The sequence below is a fragment of the Eptatretus burgeri genome, chromosome 16 (genome assembly GCF_056783735.1).
Source record: "Eptatretus burgeri isolate ZD-2024b chromosome 16, Ebu_testis_v1, whole genome shotgun sequence".
NCBI classification, from domain to species: Eukaryota; Metazoa; Chordata; class Myxini; order Myxiniformes; family Myxinidae; genus Eptatretus; species Eptatretus burgeri.
The window spans coordinates 32,413,133-32,440,987 of record NC_140976.1 but is presented as its reverse complement, the minus strand read 5'-3'; the positions used below and the strand labels follow the sequence as shown (position 1 = coordinate 32,440,987).

General features: G+C 42.6%; 1 protein-coding gene across 2 annotated transcripts in view; it reads right to left on the bottom strand.

The window, feature by feature from the left end:
* LOC147010829 (aldehyde dehydrogenase, dimeric NADP-preferring-like) overlaps nt 1-26,058 on the bottom strand; it is a 52,888-nt gene extending 26,830 nt beyond the window's left edge. Inside the window, exon 1 of one of the 2 annotated variants that reach the window (XM_085859964.1) lies at nt 25,813-26,058. In XM_085859964.1, the coding sequence (XP_085716090.1) occupies nt 25,813-26,050 (238 nt within the window). In that variant the 5' untranslated portion in view covers nt 26,051-26,058. The remainder of the gene's footprint in view (nt 1-25,812) is intronic. The other variant, XM_085859963.1, reaches the window with a different exon arrangement.
* Between the last annotated feature and the right edge of the window lie 1,797 nt (nt 26,059-27,855).

The window sequence follows — 27,855 nt, the reverse complement described above, 5'->3', positions numbered from 1 at the left end:
CTCTCTCAGCAACCGCTCGTTGGACACAAAGTCCGACCAGCGATAGCCAAGGATCTCCAAAGAGACCTGGTACCAAAGGAATTAAGTCTCCATCTCAGATCCTTGGTCAGAGTCCAAGTCTCATATCCATAGAGCAAGACTGGAAGCACGAAGGACCTGAAGACTCGGACTGTCGTCCTCCTGCACAGGTACTGGCAGTGCCACACCCCATGATCCAGTGAATACATGACTCCCCAGGCCCGACCCAGATGTCTATTGACCTCTGACTCACAGCCAGCAGAGACATGAATATCACTGCCAAGGTAAATGAATCTTTCCACGACCTCAACATCCTCACCACAAACAGGCACAGACAGGACAGCAGCATCCAAGATGTCATTGAAAGCTTGGATCTTACTTTTGACCCAGGAAACCCATAATCCCAGTGGCTCCGACTCCTCATTCAGCACCTTGAGGGCCGCCAAAAGGATATCTAAAGTCTCCACAAAGATGACTGCATCATCTGCGAAATCAAGGTCAGAGATGTTGACATTCCTAAACGATGCACCGCAGCTTGATCTCTCCCACATCCTCCACAGAATCCAGTCCATACAAGTGCTGAAAAGGGTGGGGGCCAGTACACACCCCTGATGAACTCCAGTAACAACTGGAAATAAGTCAGATATGATACAACCACATCTCACAGCACTCTCAGTACCTGAGAATCGTTCAGACATCAGATTGATCAGTTTCGGTGGCACCCCACAAAGACCAAGAATCCTCCAGAGGTCATCCCGATTCACTGAATCGAACGCTTTACAGAGATCAACATAGGCTGCAAGCAGCCCCTGCCGAAACTCTCGTCTGCGTTCGGTGAGGACACGAAGAGCAAGGATACGGTCAATCATTGACCTCTTTGGTGTAAAGCCTGAATATTCATATATTGGTGTAAAGTGTACATACTGAGATACTAAGAGGGAGTTTTGGGAAATGGTTATGACCTTAAGCTTGTCTGTTCTATCATTTATCCAAGAATCATCATTAGACCCATCTGTGTGGGCATCACACTTGATAACTGCAATTTTGGAGGGCAAAAGGATTTCCTGTAACAAGTTAGCAATCAACTGATCATTCTTTACCGGAGTGCCGGTGGATGTTATCAATCCTCATTCACACCGCAAGGCACCAAAATCATGCACAATGCTATACACCGGGTGCAAGTCAGTGTAAATTGTTACAATTTGGCCTTTTGCTAAGTAGCACAAATTAAAACAAAACACCTCAGCTAGCTGGGCTAAACAATTGGAGGCAATTTCCTACTTTTCAGTATGTTAAAATCATTACAAATCACATTTCCAAAGAACAATGGTCCGTCAACGTAAAGTATCAAATCAGAATTTCGAAACGTCTCCCAAGTCACCGAGAATTTATAGGAGAGAGAGGCAGGACTCAGCGTTTATCACAGCTGAATTGTAACACTCGGCATGGTTGTCAAAAACAAGTTCACACAAAGCAACCCGTGAGGCCGACAAATGCCAATCGATTGAACGCTGGAGAGAATATGCAAGCATGAACTCAATTATTTACAGCTCTTAAGTCCTGAACAAAGCGATATTTAAATATTTTTTCTCATAATGCCGGCGATAGTTAGCCCAACCCAAGCAAAGGATACCGTGAGATCTTTACCGTTCACAAACTAATGCTAGCCTTTCCAACTGGACTTCGTCTGAAATATATTTTATTGTTTTAAAGTGGCCATTTAAATGTGAATCTGGATGCAAAAAATACTATTCCACAAATTACAATGTGAATTTTTCGTATTGAAAATAAATAATTATTCTCCACTCCACAGCATGTCTGAGTACACGGACTCTGTTTTTGGAGGGGGTTTTCAGATATAAAACTTCAATGCTTGCACACGGGACACTGACTTCAACATCTTTCCGAGGGACGGCACACACGTTGATGCTCTGCCCTGCCTACAAAACCCATCCTTGCTCTACTCCCTTCCAATACAGTGCAGCACCCTCCTCCCACATATATATATATATATATATATATATATATATATATATATATATATATATATATATATATATATATATATATATATATATATATATATATATATATATATCTCTCTCTCTCTCTCTCTCTCTCTCTCTCTCTCTCTCTCTCTCTCTCTCTCTCTCTCTCTCTCTCTCTCTCTCTCTCTCTCTCTCTCTCTCTTTCTCTCTCTTTCTCTCTCTTTCTCTCTCTTTCTCTCTCTTTCTCTCTCTTTCTCTCTCTTTCTCTCTCTTTCTCTCTTTCTCTCTCTTTCTCTCTCTTTCTCTCTCTTTCTCTCTCTTTCTCTCTCTTTCTCTCTCTTTCTCTCTCTTTCTCTCTTTCTCTCTCTTTCTCTCTCTTTCTCTCTCTTTCTCTCTCTCTCTCTCTCTCTTTCTCTCTCTTTCTCTCTCTTTCTCTCTCTTTCTCTCTCTTTCTCTCTCTTTCTCTCTCTTTCTCTCTCTTTCTCTCTCTTTCTCTCTTTCTCTCTCTTTCTCTCTCTTTCTCTCTCTTTCTCTCTCTTTCTCTCTCTTTCTCTCTTTCTCTCTCTTTCTCTCTTTCTCTCTTTCTCTCTCTTTCTCTCTCTCTCCGTTTCTGGACATATCCGGACAGTGGTTATGTCTGGACGGTGTTTGTCTCTGGACGTGCCTGAGCGGGATTTGTCAATGGTATTTATCTCCGGACGTGTCCGGATGGGAGATTGTTTCCGGACGTGTCCAGGTGGTTATGTCTAGATGGGAGTTTACCTACAGACGTGTCTAGATGAGTGTTTGTCTCCGAACGTGTCAGAGCAGTGTTTGTTTCTGAACAGCTTGGCTCCGGATGCATCCGGTTGGTGTTTGTCTCTGATCATGTCTTGGTGGTGGTATCCCCCTTTTTCCTCCTCCACCGCTCTCTTCCCCACCTTTTTCTCCCTCCCCTTTTTCTCCCCCACCCTGTTTTTATCCACCCATCCCTGTCTCTTTCATGTCCGTCAGCCTATACCTCCCCCTGGTGTATCGGCTTCGATGTTCGTCGCCACACAAAATTACTGTGCTTTCCCATTGTCTTGGGTCACTTACCTGCATTGTTTTTTTTTTTCTTTTTAAAAATATTTTCATGTATGGATGTTCTCCAACGATTGTGTGAATTTTCCTGGTGTATCAGTTTCGATGTCCATCGGCATGCAAAATTTCAGCTTTCTACATCACCCGGAAGGCACCAATCTTAAATATCAGTCAGTGAGTGAGTGAGTCAAACAGTCAGTGGTTAGAAAGAGCTTTATATGTTAGATGTGAAAATGCGTTTGTGTGTGTGTGTGTGTGTGTGTGTACATCTGAAAATCTTCCCTGACTCCACTGAGGGGAACTTCACAAATTTTGCATCCAGTACTTATTGATCGTACCCAGGGTCAGGTCATGGGCACAAATACAGTAACACTCGCTGTGGTGGGAGGAAACGACTTATAATGTATGCCTGTACACATTCCACAGTGCAAGTGTTTTACTGACTTCTGCTGCAGACAGTGGAGATTATTAGCCATGGCAAAAACAAACAAACAAACAAACAAAAAAATCTCCTTTTTAATTAAATAATTATCGTATCCAGATCCGGATTCGGATCATCACCAAAATTAAGCTTTGCTGTCCTTGGCCTGTCACCTACACACACAAAAATATTTCAGCACGATTACTTGAAAACTGTGGCCAAATATCATGTGACAAACAAACAGACAAACAGACAGACAAACGCCTCAGACCAACATACTTGACGAAATTTTTTTTTCGCCAAGTAACAAGAAAACAAACAAACAAAGAGTGAAAACTGAGTACTCCATTCCTTTGGCGCCTGATGAAGACGTCATGCGTCGCGTGTATATTATGGAATTGGGAAGGAGCGGTGTACAACAATAATCAATTTGGGATGGAGACAACATGGAAAACTCAGTAACATCATGGGAGGGAGCTTCGCAATCTGTTTAAAATGGAAAGTTTTCAATCGGTGTATTATTCCAACTCTCATCTAGGGGGCAGAGACCTGGCATTAACAACAAAAATAGGATCATGCATCCTGATGCTCATCTGGATCAGGAGCAACAGTCACTCAAACCCCCCTCAGACACAATTTTTTTTAATGACATTGCCAAATTTTGGTGCATCACGGGTGATGAAGGTTGTGGTCAAGTTTCACTGAAATTGTGTGTGTAGTTTCGGAGAAGAGAGCAAACACTTATTTTGGGGAGGCAAACCATCCCCCCTCCCCCCATTCCCACTTCCCCTCCCGTAGACCCCCTTAATCAGTGCAGATTTTGATGCGGTCAATACACATTCGTTAGGCATCAGCTATGAAGCTTGTGGCCAAGTTTCATCAAAATCGTGTGTTTGGTTCAAGCGATAATGACTGAAGTGTTTACGGACTGACTTACTCACTCACCTACGGGGACATTGTTCGATGTATAAGCTCACCGGACTAAAGTCCAGGTGAGCTAAAAATGGAGAAAATGCTAATAACAGCACACCACAATATGGAACGAAATATGTTCGGTATTTTGACATGAAAAAAGGGACCTCTCTCCGATTAAAGGGAAAACTTTACACAGCTTGCGTTAGAAGCGTGGTGTTGTTTGGCAGTGAAACATGGGTGATCAAAAAGAGGATGAACGGAGGTGTGAACGAAATGAAATGAGAATGGTGACATGGATGTGTGATGTGACACTGATGGATAGGAAACCAAATGTGGAATTAAGAGATGAGTTAGGTATAGAGAGCAATTAGTGAGGTGATGCGTAGGGGTAGATTTGAGGTGGTTCAGACATTTGGAAAGGATGGGGGTGGGCAGCTGTGTGAAGAGGTGTATAAATATGAATTTGAATGGAAGGAGAGCTTTGGAGGCCTTCCGAGAAAAACACTCACTCTGAGTGTTGCTGAGAGATGATCTTAGAGTTAAAGGCCTAACAGGGTTAGCAAGGAATTGTGCAGCCTGGAAAGCAGCCATTAGGTGAACCACGACTTACACATGCAAGCATGGAAACAGCTGTAAGATGATGATGATGATGATGATGATGATGATGATGATGACGACGAAGATGAAGATGATGATGATGATTGCATACAAAGATAGATAGACCATGAAATGAGTCAGAGAGCAAACCAAAACTCAGGATGTCTTCGAAATAATCAAACTCAGGAAATGGAAATGGGGACGACAAATCAGCAGAAGGTCAGATATAATCGGTGGACAACAATATTAACAATATGGAGACCAATGGATGGTGACAGGAACAGGAGAAGGCCATGCATAGGATGGAAGGATGAAATAGACAAATATTGAGGAAGTCATTTCGAACAACAAAGCAAGAAACAGAGAAACATGGCGTCAACATGCTAAGGCAGTGATCTTCACTATTGTTCTCGAGGGGGGCCACTTTTGCCGAGAAGACATTCATGTGAGAGCCGCCACACCGCATGCAGGACTCCATAATGGCTGCCTTCACATACTCTTCTTTGTTGTGGTTAACTGGGCTGCAAGCATAATTGTTTGTATACTGCAACTATATCTTGATGTATGTCTGGTGTTGGCTTAATGGTTAAGTTGGTGGGCCTGGGATCTATGGTTCTGAGTTCAAATCCTGTTTGGCGATTTCATTAATACCAGGTGGGGTTGGCTCAGCCTGTCATTGTTTGAGGTTGGCAAAATGAGTACCAGCTTGCTGGGATGATTGAGCCATTTGAGTATCCTGCAATGGAGTGGTGACTTGTCCAGGATTGTGCCCAATAGCGCAGGAGACTGCTTTGGCAGCATTGATGCTCTGTACAGAGTATGGTCCCAATGAATGAATGGATCCTGATGACTGTAGTTATGTTACTTTTATGCTTCGTGTTGGAACATTCATTTGAAACGATTGGGTCATTTTGATAGCATTTATGGCGAATTACGATGGAGTGTTTTCCCTTTTGTGGATTATTGGCCGCACCTTCGGCCGCCAGTGGCTCGCGGGCCGTGCAATGAAGAACAGGGTGCTAAGGCTTTTGTCCAGCAGTGGACTGAAAATAAATGATGATGAAAAACAATGTTTCCTGTTGGGACTAATTTTCAAATTTGTTTTGACTGCCAGACACAGACAGATTGAAGCAATTGCTTTACCTATTCTTGAAGTTGCTTGAAGCAATTATTCCTGTGTGCCTGGGCATGCAGGACGAGCCGCTGTACAATATTGCCAAATTCCAAGCTGAAGTACTGCTAAATTACAGGTTTTTGGAAGTGCAAACAAGTCAATTCATGTTCTACAGGGTTCAAAATATGAATTTCAGTTGAAGTTCCTCGATCATGGACTGACAACATTGACTCGATCATGAAATGAACCAATTGCTTTCACCTACTTTGCACGGCATGCATGGGTTAACAAAGACAGCCAGCCTCGTTCAAGCACAATGGCTGGGTTTTCGATGGGGGTGCTGAGCTCCCTTTGCATAAAGATGCATCAAAGCAATGCAATTATAACATTACTGTACTTTCACAGTTAGAGATAATTTTTAGCTCACCTCGACTTCAGTCAGGTGAGCTCATGCTATCGTGCAGTGTCTATTGGTGAGAAAGTGAGTGAGTGAGTGAGTGAGTGAGTGAGTCAGTCCGTAAACACTTCAGTCATTATCGCTTGAACCAAACATACGATTTTGATAAAACTTGGTCACAAGCTTCATATCTGATGCCTAACAAACATGTATTGACCGCATCTAAATCTGCACTCATTAAGGGGGTCTACGGAGGAGGGGGTGTTTTATCACCCCCCCCCCCCAAATAGGTATCTGCTCTCTTTGCCGAAACTACACAAACGATTTTGATGAAACTTTACCACAATCTTCATCACCTGTGGTGTACCAAAGTGTATCATTGGGGGGGGGGGGGGTTGGGACCCCCAAAAGAGGTATTTGCTCTCTTCTTCGAAACTACACACAGAATTTCAATGAGACTTGACCACAACCTTCATCACCCATGATGTACCAAAGTTTGTTCATGGCATTAAAAAAAAATTGATGGTCTAAGGGGGTGTGCAGGGGGTTTGAGTAACTCTAGCTCCTGACCCAGGTAAGCTTCAGAATGAGCGGTCCTATTTTTTACATTTGTTATCATGCAAGTTGTTTTAATTTGCCACTCTAGTCCTAATTTTCCGCTCTCGTCCGAATTTGATGCCGCCAACAGACTTGCATTGAATCAACCCCATGTGGTCTGTCCTTGTAAATCTTAATGGTATAAAGTGTTGCCTTCCCTCCGCTCCCCCCCTGCCCCCCCACCACCCCAAACAACCCTTCCCTACTCCACTTCAGAGACCATATAATGCACGAGGTCCAAACATTTTGGTTCTGAGTCAGAGGGGTGGGTTGTCACAAAGACTTGTCCAAGCTTCATTGTTATTCCAAGACACCGAACACAAAGGTCATTATTTTATCCCCAATTTGTCTGCAGTGCAGCAGACTAAGAAAAGACTTCATCTTTCCTTCCCTGCTGGCTTTGCAGAACTTACTGTACATTGTTAACCCTTATACTACCTGATGCTTCCAAGATTATCCATTTGACATCTTTTTTGAGAACCTTTTCAATCGAAATGGGGAAAAGCAACACTTCTATAGTCGCTGGAGCATTTCTTAACAGTGCAGGTCAAATGATAAACTGGAATTTCTTAAGTTATAACCTTTACTTATATAACTTTAAAAACTTTTCTCACCCCGTGTTCTGTGTGAGCAAAAATAATCCCATAATGGATTGCTTTTTGTGATGGAAAAAATCTTAAATTAAGAACAGAATTATCGTGTTTATGGTTGTCATGATAAGTTGTACTCTTTCCTGTTTATTTCTCTTTTGTAAAGGAAGTGGAGAATGCCAATGTTAACAGGGTGAGTGATCACATCCTAAAATACACTGTTTGGGAGGTTTGGGGGATATCTGCAAATAGGTGTTTCTGTCTAGGTTCAGCCTGCACAAAGCCAGAAGAGCTTTATAGGAGAGTATCTAAGGAGGGTATCCGTGCACTCCCCCCCCCCCCCACCAGTCCAATCAGTGGACTTGGTGCCCCTGTCGGCCAATGGGCGACGAGCGGATCAGAGCCGGGGCGGTCCTTTGTAAGAAGGCAGAGCCGCGACACGCGGTCCGCCCAATGAGAGCAGACCACGCATGAGCGGACCGCGCCCGAGGAGGATGAAGGAAAGAAAGGAGAACAAATATTGCACCCTCTCTGCTCGAGCTCGTAGTCTGGTTCGTGGAATGCATCTCTCGACGCTGGTCTGGTCTGCTCGAGTGCGTGGTCTGATTCCATCTCGCTGGAGCTAGTCTGGTTCTCTACCCTCATCTCGTCACTGGCGTAGTCTGGTTCGCGGAATGCATCTCTCGACACTGGTCTGGTCTGCTTGAGCGCGTGGTCCGATTCCATCTCGCAGGCACTAGTCTGGTTCTCTGCCCTCATCTCGTCGCTGGCGTGGTTTGGTTCTCTGCCCTCATCGCTGTCTCTGGGCTCGTCACAGCGATCCCTCACCTTGTCTCGCCGCCGCTGGATTTGGCTACTCTGGTCCGTCCTTTGGCGACCGGAGCTCCGGGAAGGGGTGGACATCCAGCTGTGCGCTCGCAGCCCAGGTAGCTAGCCACATTCTCGTCCCTCAGCTCGACTTCCCTCCGAGCTGAAGGAATAATAAAGACCCTTGAGGTCCATGTCTTTTCTTTGGGTGTGTGTCTGTCTGCGGGCCTGTCTTGTTTAAGTGGCAACTGGTTAAGTGCTTTTGCTGTACATTATTTGCATTCTTTATAGTCGGTTTAACTCTGCCCTTTATGTGTTCCTTCCCCGATTATTGTAAATAAATACCCCTATTGTTAAATGTTTCAGCTCGTCTTTCTCCTTTCCTTCATTGGTTTAGCACGGTGCGTGTTGGGTGATTAACAAGGCCGTTGCTGCTGTAGATGTGCATTTGGACCGACAGGACCTCGGTCACCATCCGGTCGGGTTACGCACGGGTCGAGCACAGAAACGGCTCATCCCGTTCGAGCTCCGTCGAGGGTGTGAACTCCTCGGTAGCTCGCCACGTGGGCCTCTAGGTGTTTTGAAGTTTGGCAGATAACCCTGTACCACGTGGTTGAATTATTGACGATTCACAGTCCTGTAAGGGACCCATACCTTCGGAATTATCCGAGGGTAACGATTTGAATTCCGGGTGTTCGGTGGAGTCGACTCTGCTGCTCCAACTCGCGGTCGTGCTCGCTGCTGATTTTTGTATGCCATCTTAGAGTTTAAGCATTGTAACAAAATTCAATCACTAGGTATTAGTTACTAATGATGAGAAACATTATTTCAATGAATAATTTCCAATTTTGTCACAGTTTTTGGCTGTTATACATAATTTTCTATGATTTTGCATATTTTGGTGGCCATTTTGGACGCCATCTTGGAGTTTTTTTTAAAATGGCAACAACGTGCAATTATCAGAAACTAATTACTAATGATCAGGAACCAAATCCCAATAATTATTTTTCCAATTTGCCACATTTTTTAGATCTTATATACCGTATTCTATGATTTTACTCATTTTGGTGGCCATTTTGGACGCCATCTTGAGTATCGCCAGAGTGCCGGGAAATTTTTTTTGTTAACGTCTCAAATGTGTAATAGAACCATAAAAGGAAGATAAAAAGTTGGTTTGGTAGAGTCCTGGGAGGTGGGGGGGTGCACGGATACCCTCCGTAGATACTTGACTATTTGCTTTCAAATGTGTAAATGTCCCGGCTGCCTCTCCATGTGCACCATTGACAGGATGGAGTGTGACAGATGCAATTGCATGCATTTTATCATCCATGAATGTGGAACACCATCAAAAGCTTTTTTGTGGTCTATCCAGGCTGTAGACAATTTGGTTCTTCTTGTTTTACAGTTTTTGAGTATGGCCTTCTTTAGTAGTAGGTGTTCCATTGTTAGCATCCTCTCTTACATCCATTCTATTCTGCCTCTAAGCCTACTTGTTGCGTGAGGTGGTGGTACATCACCTCTGCTGATTATTCCCGTTATAAGTTGTTGGTAGACATGTTATTGGTCTATACTTGTGAGGTAGTTGGGTTTTTCAGATTTTGGAATTAGGAAAGCGTTACCTTCTGTGAGCCACTCATCCAAGGCCTCCTCCCTTTGAATATGTTTGTTGAATGTTCGAGTGCAGCGATTGTGCAGATCATCCAGTTGCTTTAACTAGAGTTTGGAATTCCATCCAGGACTGGGCTTTTAAAGTTTGCAATTTTTGCAAGTTTTTTTTTTTTTTTACTTCATCAATTACACTGGTCAACAATTTTTTACTTTCTGAATGTTGTCTAGATTTCTACAAGTGAATTAGGGTATTCTGGCACTGCTGAATCAGGAAATGGCATCCGTTTCTCTCCATCAGGTCAGGTTTTTGTGCTAAGTTGATTTGAAAAAATCAGATCTTGTGACAAAATCAATTACATTTTTGTGGCATTATCAGCTGATTTTTCTCAACACATATCATCCTAAACATGTTTTTAAGAAAAAAAATGTTTTGCCAACAACATTTATTGATTACATGATAGAAACATCGATTACTGTCATCTGAATGGTGGGCATTGATAAAGGTAAGTACAAGTAAATTGCATGTTGCGTCACCACTGTTCAAACTTCAGGGCTTGAACTTCCATTTCTTCGAACTCCTGGAATGTTCAGCGGCAGGGAGGTCTCTCTTCAGATTCCAACAGTAGTCAGCCATCATGACTGCGTCCCAGTCACCCTGATACCTGGTCTCCATCTCCTTCATGTCCTGATGGAATCTCTCCCCCTGCTCGTCACTCATTGAACCCAGGTTCTCAGGAAACCGGTTCATATGTGAAAATAGGTAGTGCATCTTGATGCTCATGTTGCAGCCCAGGTTTCTGAAAGCAGTCAGCATGTTGTTGACAAGTTCTGCGTAGTTTCTGGCCTTATTGTTGCCAAGAAAGTTCTTCACTACCAAAACAAATGTCTTCCACGCTTCCAGTTCCACTTCGTTCATTGAGTTTTTGAACTCTGGATCTCTGATGAGCTGACGGATCTGAGAACCATCAAAGATGCCAGCTTTCAACTTCTCCATGGTCAATCCTGGAAAAGCCTGGCACAAGTAAGTGAAGCAGTTACCATCTTTGTCCAGAGCCTTGGTGAACTGCTTGATTAAGCCGAGCTTGATGTGCAGCGGTGGGAAGAGTATTCTGTCTCTGTCCACCAGAGGGTCGTTGATGACGTTCCTTTCTTTGCATGGTACCAATTCCTCCCGCACAGGCCAGTCCTTCTTCGTGTAATGCTGAGCACGGTCCCTACTATCCCACATGCACAGAAAACATGGGTACTTGGTGAAGCCAGACTGTTGTCCCAACAAAAAGTTCACCATCTTCAGGTCAACACAAATAAACCACTTATGTTGATCATAACCAATTTTCTCCAGCACGTACTTCACCGCTTCATACTTCTCCTTCAGTGTAGTCGAGTGAGCGATGGGTACAGAGGCAAACTGGTTGCCGTTGTGTAGCAGAACACATTTCAGTGATCGCTTGCTGCTGTCAATGAACAGTCTCCAATCTTTGGGTTCGTACTGTGGCACTCCAAGCTTGAGCAGAAGCGCATGTCATAAATTGGCGCATGTAGGTATTGTACATTCTTCAGAGTTCGTTATTTCAAGAAATACAACTTTTTTGTATCACATTATTACAAAATCTGCCCCATTAACTTTAGTTTTGATCCACGAACTTTATGCTTTGCCTCACCAATTTTTGGAAGATTTTGAGGTTTTATGACTTCAAACTGATCCCTTTTCGACATAATCACCCAGAACTATCGTACCTGAATACTTCTTGTCATTAAAATAATTATTTCCAATCAAAACAATTATTTGACATGACATTTTACCCCCACCAACTTCTTCTAAAATGCTCCACACATGCGTACATGTGAACAAAAATGTAAAAATCGACATGTGGCCATATCTCAAAAACTTGACCTGATTGAACAAAACTAATGTGAGTTTTGGATTCAGCGCATCAGATTCGTCCAAAATCAGCTTAAAAAATGCAGACAACAAATTTGTTGTTGACCAGTGTTATCACTGGGGACATTTCCTTTTCGATGTTTTGTTTTTTTTCTCCAAGTTTTGGTTCCAATCCACCTCTTTCTTGTGTTACTTTGGGTCCGCAAAGATTCCTTTCCAGAAATTTTCTCGTTTATCTTTGTCGGGGCGATTTGATATGTTTTGCTTTTGCTTCCCCAGTTCGCGGTGGAATCTTTTCGGGTTATTTTCAAACATGCTGTTTTGTTTTCTTCCTTTGTTGACTTTATTGTAGCTTTTTAAAAATATTTTTGTTATCATGTTTAACTAGAGTTTATTTTCAACAACCATGACCTTTCGGTCTTTGTTTTCAATCTTATTATTATTATTATTATTTGGGGGGGAATTCTCTTCTTTAGCTTTGAATTCCCCTTATAAATTGTTGTATTTGTCCCGTTTCCTTCCTCGGTGCCTCCCTTTGTGTCTCTTGTCTCCGCTTGCATGGTGGTACCTGGTCTCTGTCTGTGTGGGCTTGTTTGCCCTTCTTTCAATGTTGATTTCCCATTACTTTTTCTTGAATGAGCAGTGCCACGGCAAGGCTCATGGTGTTGAGTTCCTTGGGGATGATTTTGGTTTCATTCTTCTGAGTGTTCTGTCGGATTTCCTTCATAATAGTTTTATCCATTTGTTGCTTTCTATTCTTGGTTTTTCACTGAGTGGTACACTGGTATCAATCTCATCTCTATTTTGTTGGCAAGCTCTTCTTCAAGTCTTCGTGGCTTATCATCTTCCTCCTTCTCTCTACTTAGTTTTCTCCCTTGTCTTCTTCCTCCTCGTCATCTATCACTCTTGTTCTTATCCCTTCCGTCTGTGTAGGTGTCATCTGGTTAGGGTTAGCGGGTTGAACTTGTTCTCTGTCCAGGGATGGTTCTACATCATTTCCGCATGCGTGTGTCCAGGCCGGAACCATTTTACAATTTGAGCTTTTGTCATCAAATTTTCAACAAACCTTTATTGTGAGAATATGGAGAACACTAATTAATAAATGTTACTTTTTTTTTTTTTTGAAGTTGTTGTTTTTGTCATATTGAGTTCGAGTACAAAGCGGATGCAGTCAGGCTTTGCATTTTGGGATGCTTCATAGTTTGTAATTTGACCAGAACGCTGACACAATGGCATGCTCTTACAAAATATTCTTTCATGTAACTGTGTCTTGTTGGACCCAGTTACATGCACCAGGAGTAATTTCCCAAAGATAAACTGAAAGGCCTGATTGACTGAATTTAAAAGCCGTTGGTAGGAAAATGGTTTTTGCACCTAAAAGCAAACGGATTTTTCTAAATTAACACCACTGCTGACTGCAATGAGGCAACAATCTAACGCAACTTAAAGAGATTTGATGGTGATGATATGCCTGGTGTTGACTCAATGGTTCAGGTGGTGGGCTTGGGATCCTATGATCCTGAGTTCAAACCCCACTCTGCTGTTGAATTAATACCAGGTGGGGTTGACTCTACCTGTCATCCTTCCGAGGTCAGCAAAATGAGTGCCAGGTATCCTGTGTCGGAGTGGCGACCTGTCCAGGATTGTGTCCAATAGCCAAGGAGTCTGCTTTGGCAGCACCAACGCTCTGCACAGAGTGTGGTCCCGATGGATGGATGGATGGTGATGATGATTAATTTATACAATCAAGATACACAGTTTTGTATATAATAAGTACAAGCAACATAATTGATATGAGGTACAAATCTGAGGAGCCTATGAAATATCTACTTATTAAGTTGAAGAAAACCAATCCCTGGCTATAGCGATGAATCCGAACAAACAAGGGTTTGAAAATTGGTGGGGATAAAAGGAAAGTGCAGGGGAGAGGATAAATAAATAAAGAAAAACTTTGCGGCAGGAAGATGGTGAACCACCTTGGTAGTCCAAAAGGAGAACTGTCTTTGACATCAGCATGTCCAAGGGAGAGTGACCAGGTCTGAATCTGTACTAATGATCTGAGATGAGGCTGCAGTTTGAGTAAAGGAAGACACAGGAATGTTTTGAATGCCCATATGCCAGCTGCCTCGAGGTTCCAACTTTTCACAGCCTCCCAGGGACACTCACCAACTCAGGTCAAAACGCTTCCCTTCCCTGTCGACTGTCTCGCATCACCCCCCACATCCTCTAACCAACCTCTGGCCGAAGCATACCTCGCAAGACCTGACGTTCCTCAGTGGGTTGCAGCATTCCATGTCCCCGGGGTGGGGGAAGAATGAGATTGAAGAGAATGTGGAAGCTTATTCCATAGACAGGAAAAAAAAGAGGAACAAATGAGTGTAGGTGAGCAGTGATCCTGGATCGAGGTAGTTTCATCAGAAGAGGGGTGAGGGTGGACCGTGGTGAGCCCTGCAGAAATCTGGGGGGACAAAGCATAGAAAGAGCAGAGGATTCAAGACCAGAAAGGAGGCAGAAGACAGAGAGAGCACCGACCTGTTTGCATTGGGAAAGTGATAGCCTCGTTGATTCAACTTTAGCATGGGATAGTCCAATGATCTTGAAGACCTTGATTTCCACAGCGTCAAACTGAACAAGGTGTGAGGCAGTGGTTAAAACCTGGAAGGGAGAGCAGTACTCCATCAAGTTGCAGATGAAGGCCTTGTAGGTCGATACGAGTTCAGGTGTGCCAAGGAAGGACTTTTCATGACGGAGGATGTCCAGTCAGTGTTTTGGAGGCCAGCTTATTAGAAATGTGGTTTTCCGAAGAAAGATCATGGCTGATGGTGAGGCCAAATATTTGAGTGACAACTTCCTCAAGAGGATTTTTTTTTAAGTAGATGGGGGAGGGTGGGGGTTCACCAGATAGTCCTTTCAGAGAGACAGAGTGAGAGTGTGAGATTTATCAGGATTGAAAGAGAGGTGGCAGAGGCTGCTCCCAGCCTATCTGAAGGATGAAGGATGTCAGGGGCAGTGGAGGAGAGGGGGGTTGGGGGGTGCAGTGATCAGCAAAGAGGATTTTCCAGAGAGTCAGATCGTTGATGAAGATGCATGAATAGGACTGCGCCCAAGGCACCGCCTTGGGGACACTGCAGCCTTCACAGGGAGAGGAGATGAAAGGATCCCGTTGAGAGCCACACGTTGGCGATGAGAGTAGTGGAAGTCAGTAAGCCAAGTGTGGAGGTGACCTTGGATGCCATAGGCAGAGAGTTTTGAGAGCAAGGCAGGATGCCAGACTGTATCGAATGTTTGAGACATGTCTGACATTGAGGGCCTCCACCATTGTTTGGATAGTAGAAGCAGGATGTCCAGATATGAATCTGTACTCATGATCTGAGATGAGGCTGCAGTTAGAGTAAAGGAAGACGCAGTAACGTTTTGAATGCCCAAGTGAGGAAAAACAATTTTGCTATTTTCTTAATTAATTGAAACTTGTTTGTTGCGATCTCGATTTAACGATCTTCGTTTGAAGGAGCAAATTTACGGACACTTGAGGCCTCCTGAAAGTGTGTGTTTGGATGGCGGGAGCAGGGAGGGTTGGGTTCCGAGGGGTGTGCCACCGCCGTTGAACATGTCCACATGGCGCGTGCTGCAGTGCGTGGTCCTGAAATGGACAGCGCTCGGACACGGACCTTCTGTTTCGCAGAACCACAGCGTCTCGCACATCCCCTCCCCGTGTGCTGTGCCCCCCACCCCCGGGTTGCTCGTAAATTTTAAGCGAGCCGAACATGCATCACACAACACTGAAGATTCGAATTCGATCGACTCGCTGCGACAAATGAGAAAGGTCGAGTAACCGTGCTGACGGAGGGATTTGTTTATTTATTTATTTGTTTATTTATTTATTTCCTTCCCCCATTGCCGCCGTGCGGTGTGGGGCGCTGCCCGTTCCATAAACCCATTCGTCCGCCGTAATCGGATACCGAGCGCAGTGGAGACGCGCAAATCGAGGCGGGATCTCACAGTGGGTCCGCCAAACCAAGCACCCGGAAGAACAAAACCGAGCACCGAGCACCGAGCACCCGATGCCCGAACCGTGCTGGGAAATCTTCCCTCGGATTCGATCCCATTCGAGCGGGAGGAACGGAGCCTCCGGTGGAGAGGGGAGGAGGTTCGAGGCTCCATTTGGAACGCGACCGTCTCGTGCGCAGAGACGAACAATAAGCCGGTGAAGGGCTGGTGATGGAAGAGCGGCAGAGGAAGGAGCTTGGACTCCGAAACCCCCGGATTTGAACAAGATCCACACCTGCACTGTTTTCCCCCCACCATGCTGTCTGTGATGATTACGGGCTCGGCTTTCTTTCCCGGTCTCTTCGTCACGTTAAAGACCTGGCTGCTGAGACGACAGGGATGGCAAGAAGGCGATGCGGTCATCATGAGCGCCAGGTGAGGCTCTCAACCATAATCGTGCCAATCCTCTTAATCCCTGGAATCCCATCTTTGGGGCTGCTCAATCCTTCTCCCTGAGCCACGATTAGTAAAGCAGTGGGTTCCAATCCCTATATGACCTTTTTGACCTACAAAACCTATAATTGCTCTCCAGTAGTCTCTCGAGGTGATCACATTCAAGATTCGCCTCGAGCAGTCACACTCAGAACTTTTTTTTAATTTTTATCCCTCTTGATCATAGTGATGTAACGGAGCGATGTAATGGTTTTGCTCCGCTGGTTAGTTCGTTCAGATCAACGTTATCTGGCCACTCACGTGGTCGTGAGAAAATTGCTCTCAAGCTTTTATTTTTCGATCAAATGTGTATTTATTACGTACGCAAACATAGAACAGGTTTTTTTTTTACCTCCTCTGTGCTGCATAGATGCCTTCTCCCTCCCCCTCCCCCCTCAAGCTATCCTCTCCCACCTCCCCTTTTCTCCCTCTCGTCTCGCTTCTCCTCCTTTTCTCCATTATTACCTCTTAAGCCTTTTTCCTCCTCATTGCCTACGTAATAATTAGACGGGCCAAAACGATTTGAACGACTCCGTTTCGATTCCCATGAACAACCTCCCTCATGAAAGCGCAATCTCGAGTACAATATCTCCACGAACTTTCAAATCCATTTCCCGATGGAATTCTCTCTGGGTTAGGCCATTAGTAATTCCTTTATAATTATAATCTCCATCTCCCATGGCTCTACATTCAGAATTTAAAGACATTTCTGTGTAATGGGATTAGCATTTGGACTCTCCTACCCTATAACCGTTTTAGCAGTCCCCTTTCACTTAATTGCAACAGTCCTTAAGGATGGTCCCATGGCCAAAAACAAGATGGATTGACTCACTCCCTTCATCAAGGACCCTTTTCTACCGTTGATAGCTCGCCTCCTCTTCGTGATGCACACCATGGGATCTTTAACGTCCACCAACTGATGCTGGTAGACGGGACGTCCGGCTTAACGGCCATCCAAGGGACGATGCACGTTGATGAATCACCCTACCTGTGAAACACCAGGATGGCAGTTTATCGCTTGGTCGGGAATCTAACCCAGGCTCGATGGCTCAGAGACTAGTGTGCGTACCTCTAGGTCTGGCCCATCCTGCCAGCCCCGATCGTATAGGATACACACTTAGAGATTCCAAATCGTTTAGGCAATTTCTAAATGACGTCACATTTGATGTACGATCTCAAACGCACTCCCACATTTCCCCCAGTGTGTGAAGTCGTTGCAGAACGCAAGCACTGAGTAAACACCGATCTTTGATGATGGACCACAATCCACACCACCTCCTTTTGCCTTTCAGGTTGGTGTCCATCATGCAGTCGCTGCTGGCAAGCGCTTCTGGCGTTCTCATCACGACATATTGTCACAGGGACGTGTTACACGCCAGGTGAGCCTTGAGAGATTCGTAGCACCTGTATATGGCTCCTGGGTTTCGATTTTCGGTGGAATCGAATCGGACTGAAACTACCATGCTGCATTGTGGAGTGTACTGTCCACTGAAGAGGACGTTATTAAATCTGGCTGTCCCATCTGCATCAATTGCAAGATATCAAATGGGATTGAATCGATTGACTTATCAGTATCATATGTTTGGGAATAAATATTTCTGAGATTTTTTTTTTAATCATTAATAACAAGAGCGGCACTCGGTAGAGAGCAATAACCATAACCCATAATAATAACCATAACCATAATAACCATAACCCCCCACCAGGCTGAACAGCTCACGATTTGAATCCCATTGAGAGGCCGGATCTGGATTCGGACCTGAAGCAAAATCGAATTGGCTTCTTCTTCTCACCTAACGAACTCATCCACAAAGTTTTGCCATAATCCGTCCATAACTTTTTTTGGAACATCATGCTACATTATAAATTTTGGCCCCATTTTTCAATGCTGAAGAATCACTTTTAAAAGTCCAAAAAAACAGTCTCATATCCGGATCCGGATCTTCACCAAAATTTAACCATTTCGTCCTTGTCACACACCCAACCTGTCCACAAAATGTCATCCGAATCCGCCCACAACTTCTTGAGATATCCTGTTCACACAAAGAAACGGACAGCCACACGGGTGAAAACATAACCTCCACCCACCTTCGGTGGCACAGGTAAACGTTACTCCATTCAAGGGTTTAAATCAAATGTGAGGACGTTCAAAAAGTTACCGGAAAGAGCCACAAGTTAAAGAAACGCCATAGTTGTTTATTTTATAATAGAGAATCTACACTATAAACGGTGCCGTGCATGCGTCTGTCCGTCTGTGTGTAACATTTCATTCCACCCATTGGTTGAACAGTTTCGCCTGACTCCACCCACAATTTCAACCAGAACAAGCTCAAATGAGCTTAGATCCTCGTCCTCTTAATGATGACGTCATATAAACGAATATGACGTCATTGTGATGTATCAGGTTTGCGATAAATTATCTGTGCTAATGCCCGGCTTGATTCCCGCAAAGAAAATTCAAAAAAACTTGCCTAGTTTCGGAGATAATTTTTAAGGCGATTTCCATTAGCGGAGATATTTTGACGTCATAACTTTTTTTTCTCGGAGGAATTTTCAAAATCGGAGATGGTTACTGTCTGCGCAGCGTATTTTTACATATATATATATGCCAAGTTTCAGGAAGTTTCGATGAAAACTGTAGGCTGTGAAACAAAAAAGTCCACAAGAAGATGAGTAAAACTTGGAGATCCTCCACGAGGATCTAAAAATCAAACGGCCACCATGTTGGTAGTTACTGCTGTGCAAAGCCGAAGACATCTTTGGAGACGTCATAGACACAATCACCATTCCCTCCCTTTAACTCTTCCCTTCAACGTAAAAACACCAAAGCCACAGTTAAAAAGATTTTGAGCTGATAAGCGTCACGGGCCTTGTGAAGATCACAGTATGAATCGGTCTCAGCGATTGATGCAGCGGCCTGTTGTCAGTACACCACCGAAATAACTATGTGGCATTCTCTCAAGCAGGGCTTTCATCGTGGAGGTTACGGGAGTCCTTGCCATTATTTTGACTATTTTCTCTTAAACGACTGGACTAGGGACCAAAAAAACCAGTCTTTGTCGAAGGACTCCCAGGATCTCGTGAGATTGTGAAAGAAAACATCCGTCATTATTTACTTTTAACGATGTGTGTGTGTATATATATATATATATATATATATATATATATATATATATATATATATATATACATACATATATATATATATATATATATATATATATATATATACATACATATATATATATATATATATATATATATATATATATATATATACATATATATATATATATATATATGTATGTATATATATATATATACATACATATATATATGTATGTATATATGTATATATACATACATATATATATATACATACATATATATATATACATACATATATATATATGTATGTATATATATATATGTATGTATATATACATATATACATATATATATATATATATATATATACATACATATATATATATATATATATACATACATATACATACATATATATATATATATATACATACATATATATATATATATATATATATACATACATATATATATAAACATACATATATATATATATATATATATATATATACATACATATATATATATATATATATATATACATACATATATATATATATATATATATATATATATATATATATATATATACATACATATATATATACATACATATATATATATATATATATATATATACATACATATATATATATATATATATATATATATATACATATATATATATATATATACATACATATATATATATATATATATATATATACATATATATATATATATATATATATACATATATATATATATATATATATATATATATATATATACATATATATATATATATATATATATACATACATATATATATATATATATATATATATATATATATATATATATATATATATATATATATATATATATATATATATATATATATATATATATATATATATATACATATACATACATATATATATATATATATATATATATATATATACATACATATATATATATATATATATATATATATATATATATATATATATATATATATATATATATATATATATATATATATATATATATATATACATATATACATACATGTATCAGGAAGACGATAATTGGTTTATGGTTGTTTATTGTTACAATTAGGCTGCTCATGGTCGCTTGAGAGTTGAGAGTTGCAATTCCATGGGGCTTCCGCTGGATTGTGAGTTGGACAGGCGACTGTGTGTGTTTTTCTGAAGTTGATGACAGCATGATGGGGGGGGGGGGAGGCATAGCGTTAAATATTCTTCTGTTTTGATGTGGGTGGGAATGCCAGTTTACTTTTGTTAGTGGGAGGAGGGTAAGGAAAGGACAGAGATTGGGGAAGGAGAATGGGGGGGAGAGAGCAAAGATGGCATTGAGTTGGGAGGGGGAGGTTGAGGCTCTGTGGGTAGGAGGGAGTGAGGACTTTTAATGGGGGCGGGGGTGTGAGGAGTTGTGATGTAGAGTGGGTTGAAGGCTTGGAGTGGGGAGGGGAATGACACTTTATAGTTGGGAAGGGGAGGTTGAGGACTTGGGGTTGGGAGACAGAGGTTGAGGAATTGGGATTTGGGAAGGGGGGAAGTTATCACTCATGCTGTTGTCACTGTTATCACTGTTATCTGTTATGCTGTTATCACTCATGCATGATTTGGGAAGTGATGGGGTGGGGGTTGATGACTTGGTGTTTGGGAGGGGGGTGGGGGAGAGAAAGTTTAGGATTTCAAGTCACATTTTACATTGCGTGGATGTTCCGCAGGTCACTGCTAGGACATATAATTGGTGTAAGCCCCTTGTAGGTTAGAGCATGAATTTGTAATTTGTTCAGGATGTCAGCGATGACTCGCCAAACTGTGTGTGCCTTTGTGTGTCAAACAAATGTCACCGACGCGGATTTTGCAGATATGATGTCATCAACAGTCCGAGTCAACCACCTCATTGGAGTAAGAGAACCTCTTGGGAATGACTCGTTACTGTTCGTAGCTTTTTTTAAAAAGCCTGGAAAAGAGTACCATAGCTGCAGATTTAAATTGATGAGTCGTTAATGGACACAGTGATGCCATGGCTCCAAGGTACCTCCATGAGGCAGCGCAGTGCAACTGGCAGACACTTTCTTTGCATTAAAATAAAGGGCATCAGTAATTTTCACCCAAGTTATTAGTCCCACACTTTCCTGGTGGAACTCTTTGCCATCTTTCCATCTGCCACGGAAGGTCGACGAAGGTTAGGTTTATCTAATATTGGAGGGGTGGGGGAGAGAAAGTTTAGAAAGTTTATCTAATGAAGCTCTTTCTAACCACTGACTAACTGACTGACTGACTGATATTAAAGATGGGAACCTTCCAGGAGACGTAGAAAGCTGAAAAATTTAATGCCGATGGACATCGAAGCCAGAACACCGCAAAAAAATTACAGAATCATCATACGACGTTCATAAATGAAAATAAATAAATGAAAAAATTCAGGTGAACGACCCCAGACAATGCGGAAACGATGGTTCATATGCTTACACAACGTGTAAGCACACCCAGCTAATATTGTTATATACCTCTGTCTGTTTGTCTGTGAGCAGGATATCTCAAAAAGTTTCGGACGGATTCGGATGAACTTGGTGTTGAGGTTCGGTGTGTGACGAGGACGAATTGATTCTATTTTGGTGAAGATCCGGATCTTAGAGTAGAGTTTAAAAAGTTTTTTTAAGTGATGCCAAAAACGATATACTGTATCGCCTGATATCTTAAAACGTTGGGGATACATTATGAAAACATTGGTGGATTAGTAGGTGACAAGAACAAGCTGATTCGATGTTGGTGAAGACCCAGATCCGGATCCTAGAGTAGAGTTTAAAAAGTTTGTTAAGTGATGCCAAAAACGATATACTGTATCGCGTGATATCTCAAAACGTTGGGGATACATTATGAAAACATTGGTGGATTTGTAGGTGACAAGAACAAGCTGATTCGATTTGGGTTAAGGTCGGGATCGAGAACCAGTGGGATACAAAACATAAACTGTTCAGTCTGGTGGAGGTATGCATTCTACCGAGTGATGGTCCAGTTCAACCTTGCTTGAGGTGGGAAGCGTGTGGATTTGCAATGGCATGACATCGTCTTCACTCCAGATATCCTTACGATATATAACACTGGTCAACAATTTTTTACTTTCTGAATGTTGTCTAGATTTCTACAAGTGAATTAGGGTATTCTGGCACTGCTGAATCAGGAAATGGCATCCGTTTCTCTCCATCAGGTCAGGTTTTTGTGCTAAGTTGATTTGAAAAAATCAGATCTTGTGACAAAATCAATAACATTTTTGTGGCATTATCAGCTGATTTTTGTCAATACATATCATCCTAAACATGTTTTTAAGAAAAAATGGTGGGCATTGATAAAGGTAAGTACAAGTAAATTGCATGTTGCGTCACCACTGTTCAAACTTCAGGGCTTGAACTTCCGTTTCTTCGAACTCCTGGAATGTTCAGCGGCAGGGAGGTCTCTCTTCAGATTCCAACAGTAGTCAGCCATCATGACTGCGTCCCAGCGACCCTGATACCTGGTCTCCATCTCCTTCATGTCCTGATGGAATCTCTCCCCCTGCTCGTCACTCATTGAACCCAGGTTCTCAGGAAACCGGTTCATATGTGAAAATAGGTAGTGCATCTTGATGCTCATGTTGCAGCCCAGGTTTCTGAAAGCAGTCAGCATGTTGTTGACAAGTTCTGCGTAGTTTCTGGCCTTATTGTTGCCAAGAAAGTTCTTCACTACCAAAACAAATGTCTTCCACGCTTCCAGTTCCACTTCGTTCATTGAGTTTTTGAACTCTGGATCTCTGATGAGCTGACGGATCTGAGAACCATCAAAGATGCCAGCTTTCAACTTCTCCATGGTCAATCCTGGAAAAGCCTGGCACAAGTAAGTGAAGCAGTCACCATCTTTGTCCAGAGCCTTGGTGAACTGCTTGATTAAGCCGAGCTTGATGTGCAGCGGTGGGAAGAGTATTCTGTCTCTGTCCACCAGAGGGTCGTTGATGACGTTCCTTTCTTTGCATGGCACCAAATCCTCCCGCACAGGCCAGTCCTTCTTCGTGTAATGCTAAGCACGGTCCCTACTATCCCACATGCACAGAAAACATGGGTACTTGGTGAAGCCAGACTGTTGTCCCAACAAAAAGTTCACCATCTTCAGGTCAACACAAATAAACCACTTCTGCTGATCATAACCAATTTTCTCCAGCACGTACTTCACCGCTTCATACTTCTCCTTCAGTGTAGTCGAGTGAGCGATGGGTACAGAGGCAAACTGGTTGCCGTTGTGTAGCAGAACACATTTCAGTGATCGCTTGCTGCTGTCAATGAACAGTCTCCAATCTTTGGGTTCGTACTGTGGCACTCCAAGCTTGAGCAGAAGCTGCGCAATATCAGCACAGTACACCAAGTCCTTTTCTTCAGAGAAAAAACGGAGGTACTCTTGATGCCTGTTGCGGAAGAAACTGATGCGAGCACTGTCAGAGAGGAGGTTTTTTTTCCTTCAATCTGGATGCCAACAGTTCGGCAGAGTCCTTTGACAAGCTGAGGTCGCGAACTAGATCATTCAACTCCTTTTGGGAAAATGGATGTGGAGCATCATCTTCAAAAACCACTTCTTCTTCATGTCCTTCAACACTGGAGGCATCTTCGTCACTAATGTCAGGAAGTTCGCCGAAGATAGGCACTGGAATTGCATCACAATGAGCTACAGGACGACGTGCTGATTGAAGATCAGGATACTTGAGGCTGCCCCGGTTCTTTCTGTTGATTCCAGACACATCAACAGCGCAGAAGTAGCAGTCAGTGACATGGTTTGTCGGCTCCCTCCAAACCATGAGAATTCCAAACTTCAGACCAAATTCCAAACTTCAGCCTCACCAATTTTTTGGAAGATTTTGAGGTTTTATGACTTCAAACTGATCCCTTTTCGACATAATCACCCAGAACTATCGTACCTGAATACTTCTTGTCGTTAAAATAATTATTTCCAATCAAAACAATTATTTGACATGACATTTTACCCCCACCAACTTCTTCTAAAATGCTCCACACATGCATACATGTGAACAAAAATGTAAAAAACGACATGTGGCCATATCTCAAAAACTTGACCTGATTGAACAAAACTAATGTGAGTTTTGGATTCAGCGCATCAGATTCGTCCTAAATCAGCTTAAAAAATGCAGACAACAAATTTGTTGTTGACCAGTGTAATTAATGGACTAGTGTGTGTATGTGTATGTGTATGTGTGTATGTATCTATGAATGCATGAAGGTATATATGTATGTGTGCATGTATGTATGTAAGTGTGTATGTTTGTGTGTGTGTGTGTGTGTGTATGTTTGTGTGTATGTATGTGTGTATGTATGTGTATGTATGTATCTGTGAATGCATGAAGTTATATATGTATGTGTGTATGTATGTAAGTGTGTATGTTTGTGTGTGTATGTGTGCATGTATGTATATGCATGTGTGTATATGTATGTATGTGTGTATGTATATGTATGCGTGTATGTATATGTATGTATGTGTGTATACATGTGTATGTGGGTATGTATATATATATATATATATGTGTATGTATGTGTATGTATGTATGTATGTATGTGTGTATATGTAGGTGTGTATGTATATATATATATATATGTGTATGTATGTGTATGTATGTATGTATGTATGTGTGTATATGTAGGTGTGTATGTATATATGTATTTATGTGTATATGTATGTATGTGTGTATGTATGTGTATGTATGTATGTATATATGTATCAATGTATGTATGTATCAATGAATGTGTGTATATGTATGATAAAATGCCTCCTTTTGACTCATTTTCTCTTCACCCCCTGTCACTTCTGTCCCCCTACCATACCCACCTTTCATTCCCTCCTATTTTACCCAATTCTTTTCTCTCTCCTCCACATATATGAATTGATTGTCCCTTCGTTGTTCGACATTAATCGGATCATCTACATTATGTGTAAAAAAAAAAAAAAAAGCGTGGAATTTTTGACCCCCGTGACTGTCCGTCTCTCTGTCTCTGTCTCCCCCCCCCTTGTTTCTTGTGTATGTATATCAGACATGTAAAGCTTCCGAACTCTTCCCCCACCCCAACAACATATCATACCCCCAAAGCTCCTTCGTACGTAATATGTCATTGAGGCCACAAGGATTGCGCTGTTATCACTCATGCATGAGATACCTTTGACTGAACAACAGTCGTGTTGTGTGCCTCGTCCAACAGGCACTGGCTGGCGACCTGGTACGTGTGGTTCGCGACGCCGTACTTCGCGTACGACATCGTAGCGATGTTCCTGAGCCATCGGCATCGGCGGCGGAGCCAGGTGGACGTGCGCCCGGAGACCCATCCCGGGGCAGGGGTCGTGGGCACGTCCTTGCGAGAGTTCCTTCGACGGGAAGCGCTCATGGTGACTCATCATGTCGGCGTGTGCCTGCTTTGCTTCCCCACTTCAGCAGTAAGTCTTGGTACAAACAATGCTCCCATGCAGTGAGTGCTCTTGTTTATACAAATCGTAAAACAAAGCCTCAGGGTAAATATTGCCAGATTACCTAAAGCCTGATGTAATTTTCAATATGAATTGTCTCACTCGAGCTTTCGTGGTTGGTGCCACATGTCATGGCACGACTTGCACGTGGAAGGGCCCATCTATTTATTACATACACGAAGAAGACCACGGCAGCATTAAATGAATCAAACTCCAGTTCAAGCGTAGATAATAAGTTGAGTACGAATGTGAAAGTTTGGCACAAACGAAGATCCCCAGGCTGTGTGACCGACATCAAAGAAGTCGAGTATGTCATATCAGGACAGGTAAGGAAACTTTGCCACAGTTACATCAATTTTATTATATTTACCGCATGGACACACTCACTCGTGCACTCACACACGCACACCGTTTTTCTCCAACTCTGGTCCTCACAAATGTCATCATTTATTGAACAGTGATGGCTATTCCTAACACATTTTATTACCGGAAACCCTTTGAACCCTGAGCTCTTTGAACTTTTGGCTCTCCCACCCTGGGTTCCCCTGGAGAAAAATCTGGCCGCTCGGGTATATGGAGGTTTGAATAGCGGCCGGTAAAATGGCCACTAGGGGTCAAAGGGTTAAAAGATGTTTTAAATGATACCAATTTTGGGTGAAGAGGGGGCGGGGGTTGGGGGGGGGCTTTCTCTGCCTCACCATCCATTCCATGCATTAACTACTCTGTGAGTGAAACACCTCTGCCTTACTACCATCTTAACTCTCCTCTTCTTTACTCTCAGGTTATGGTCCCTGGTCCGATCACTGTGTATTATTTTGCTGAATAGTTCTTCTGCACTTATTTTCTCGATACTCTTCATGGTCTTAAACATTTCCAACAAATCCCATGGTAACCACCTCCTTCATAACGTATTACCCATAGGGTGTGATTGCGTTACCTCCTATAGTTGCATGCACGCGCGCGCGCGCACACACACACACACACACACACACACACACACACACACACACACACACACACACACACACACACACACACACACACACACACACACACACACACACACACACACACCTGTGGCCATTTACATTGTGATAGCACCGCCACTTCTTCCTTTTCCCTTGATATCCATCTCAGAATGAGGCACATTGTGTTGAATAACATGAATTACATCTTGATCACAGCAACAAATATTGATGATTAGCAAATTCAACCAGTTGCTTTGCTGACTGCAATATTAAGAGAGGGGGAGAGAGAAAGAGTGGGGGGTAGAGAAGGGGGGAGAGCGACGCCTCACCACACGTCGCCTTGCACTCTGGGAGGGATGGTAGCGAAGAGGATGGGGGGGGGAGAGGTGGGGACGGGAAGGGGGTGTTCTGGACTTGTGTTTGGTCAGGGGACTTGAGAGGGAAAAATGAGGGAGATGTTCTCGACTTCCGTTTGGTAGTCGGGGAGGGGTGCTTGGTGTCGGAGCTGTGAGGACTGATATAAATATATTGTTTGGTTCTGTCACCACATGAGAAATTATACTCTATTTTTGCATCCATTGCTGAAAGAAGTGTGTGTGGTGTGTGTGTGTGTGTGTGTGTGTGTGTGTGTGTGTGTGTGTGTGTGTGTGTGTGTGTGTGTGTGTGTGTGTGTGTGTGTCATTGGTTGTTATCTCCATATGTGGGTTTCAGAAAGTGGAACAGAGCCCTCCCAGGTCTCAAAGTATCCACCTTCATGTGTGTGTGCTTATA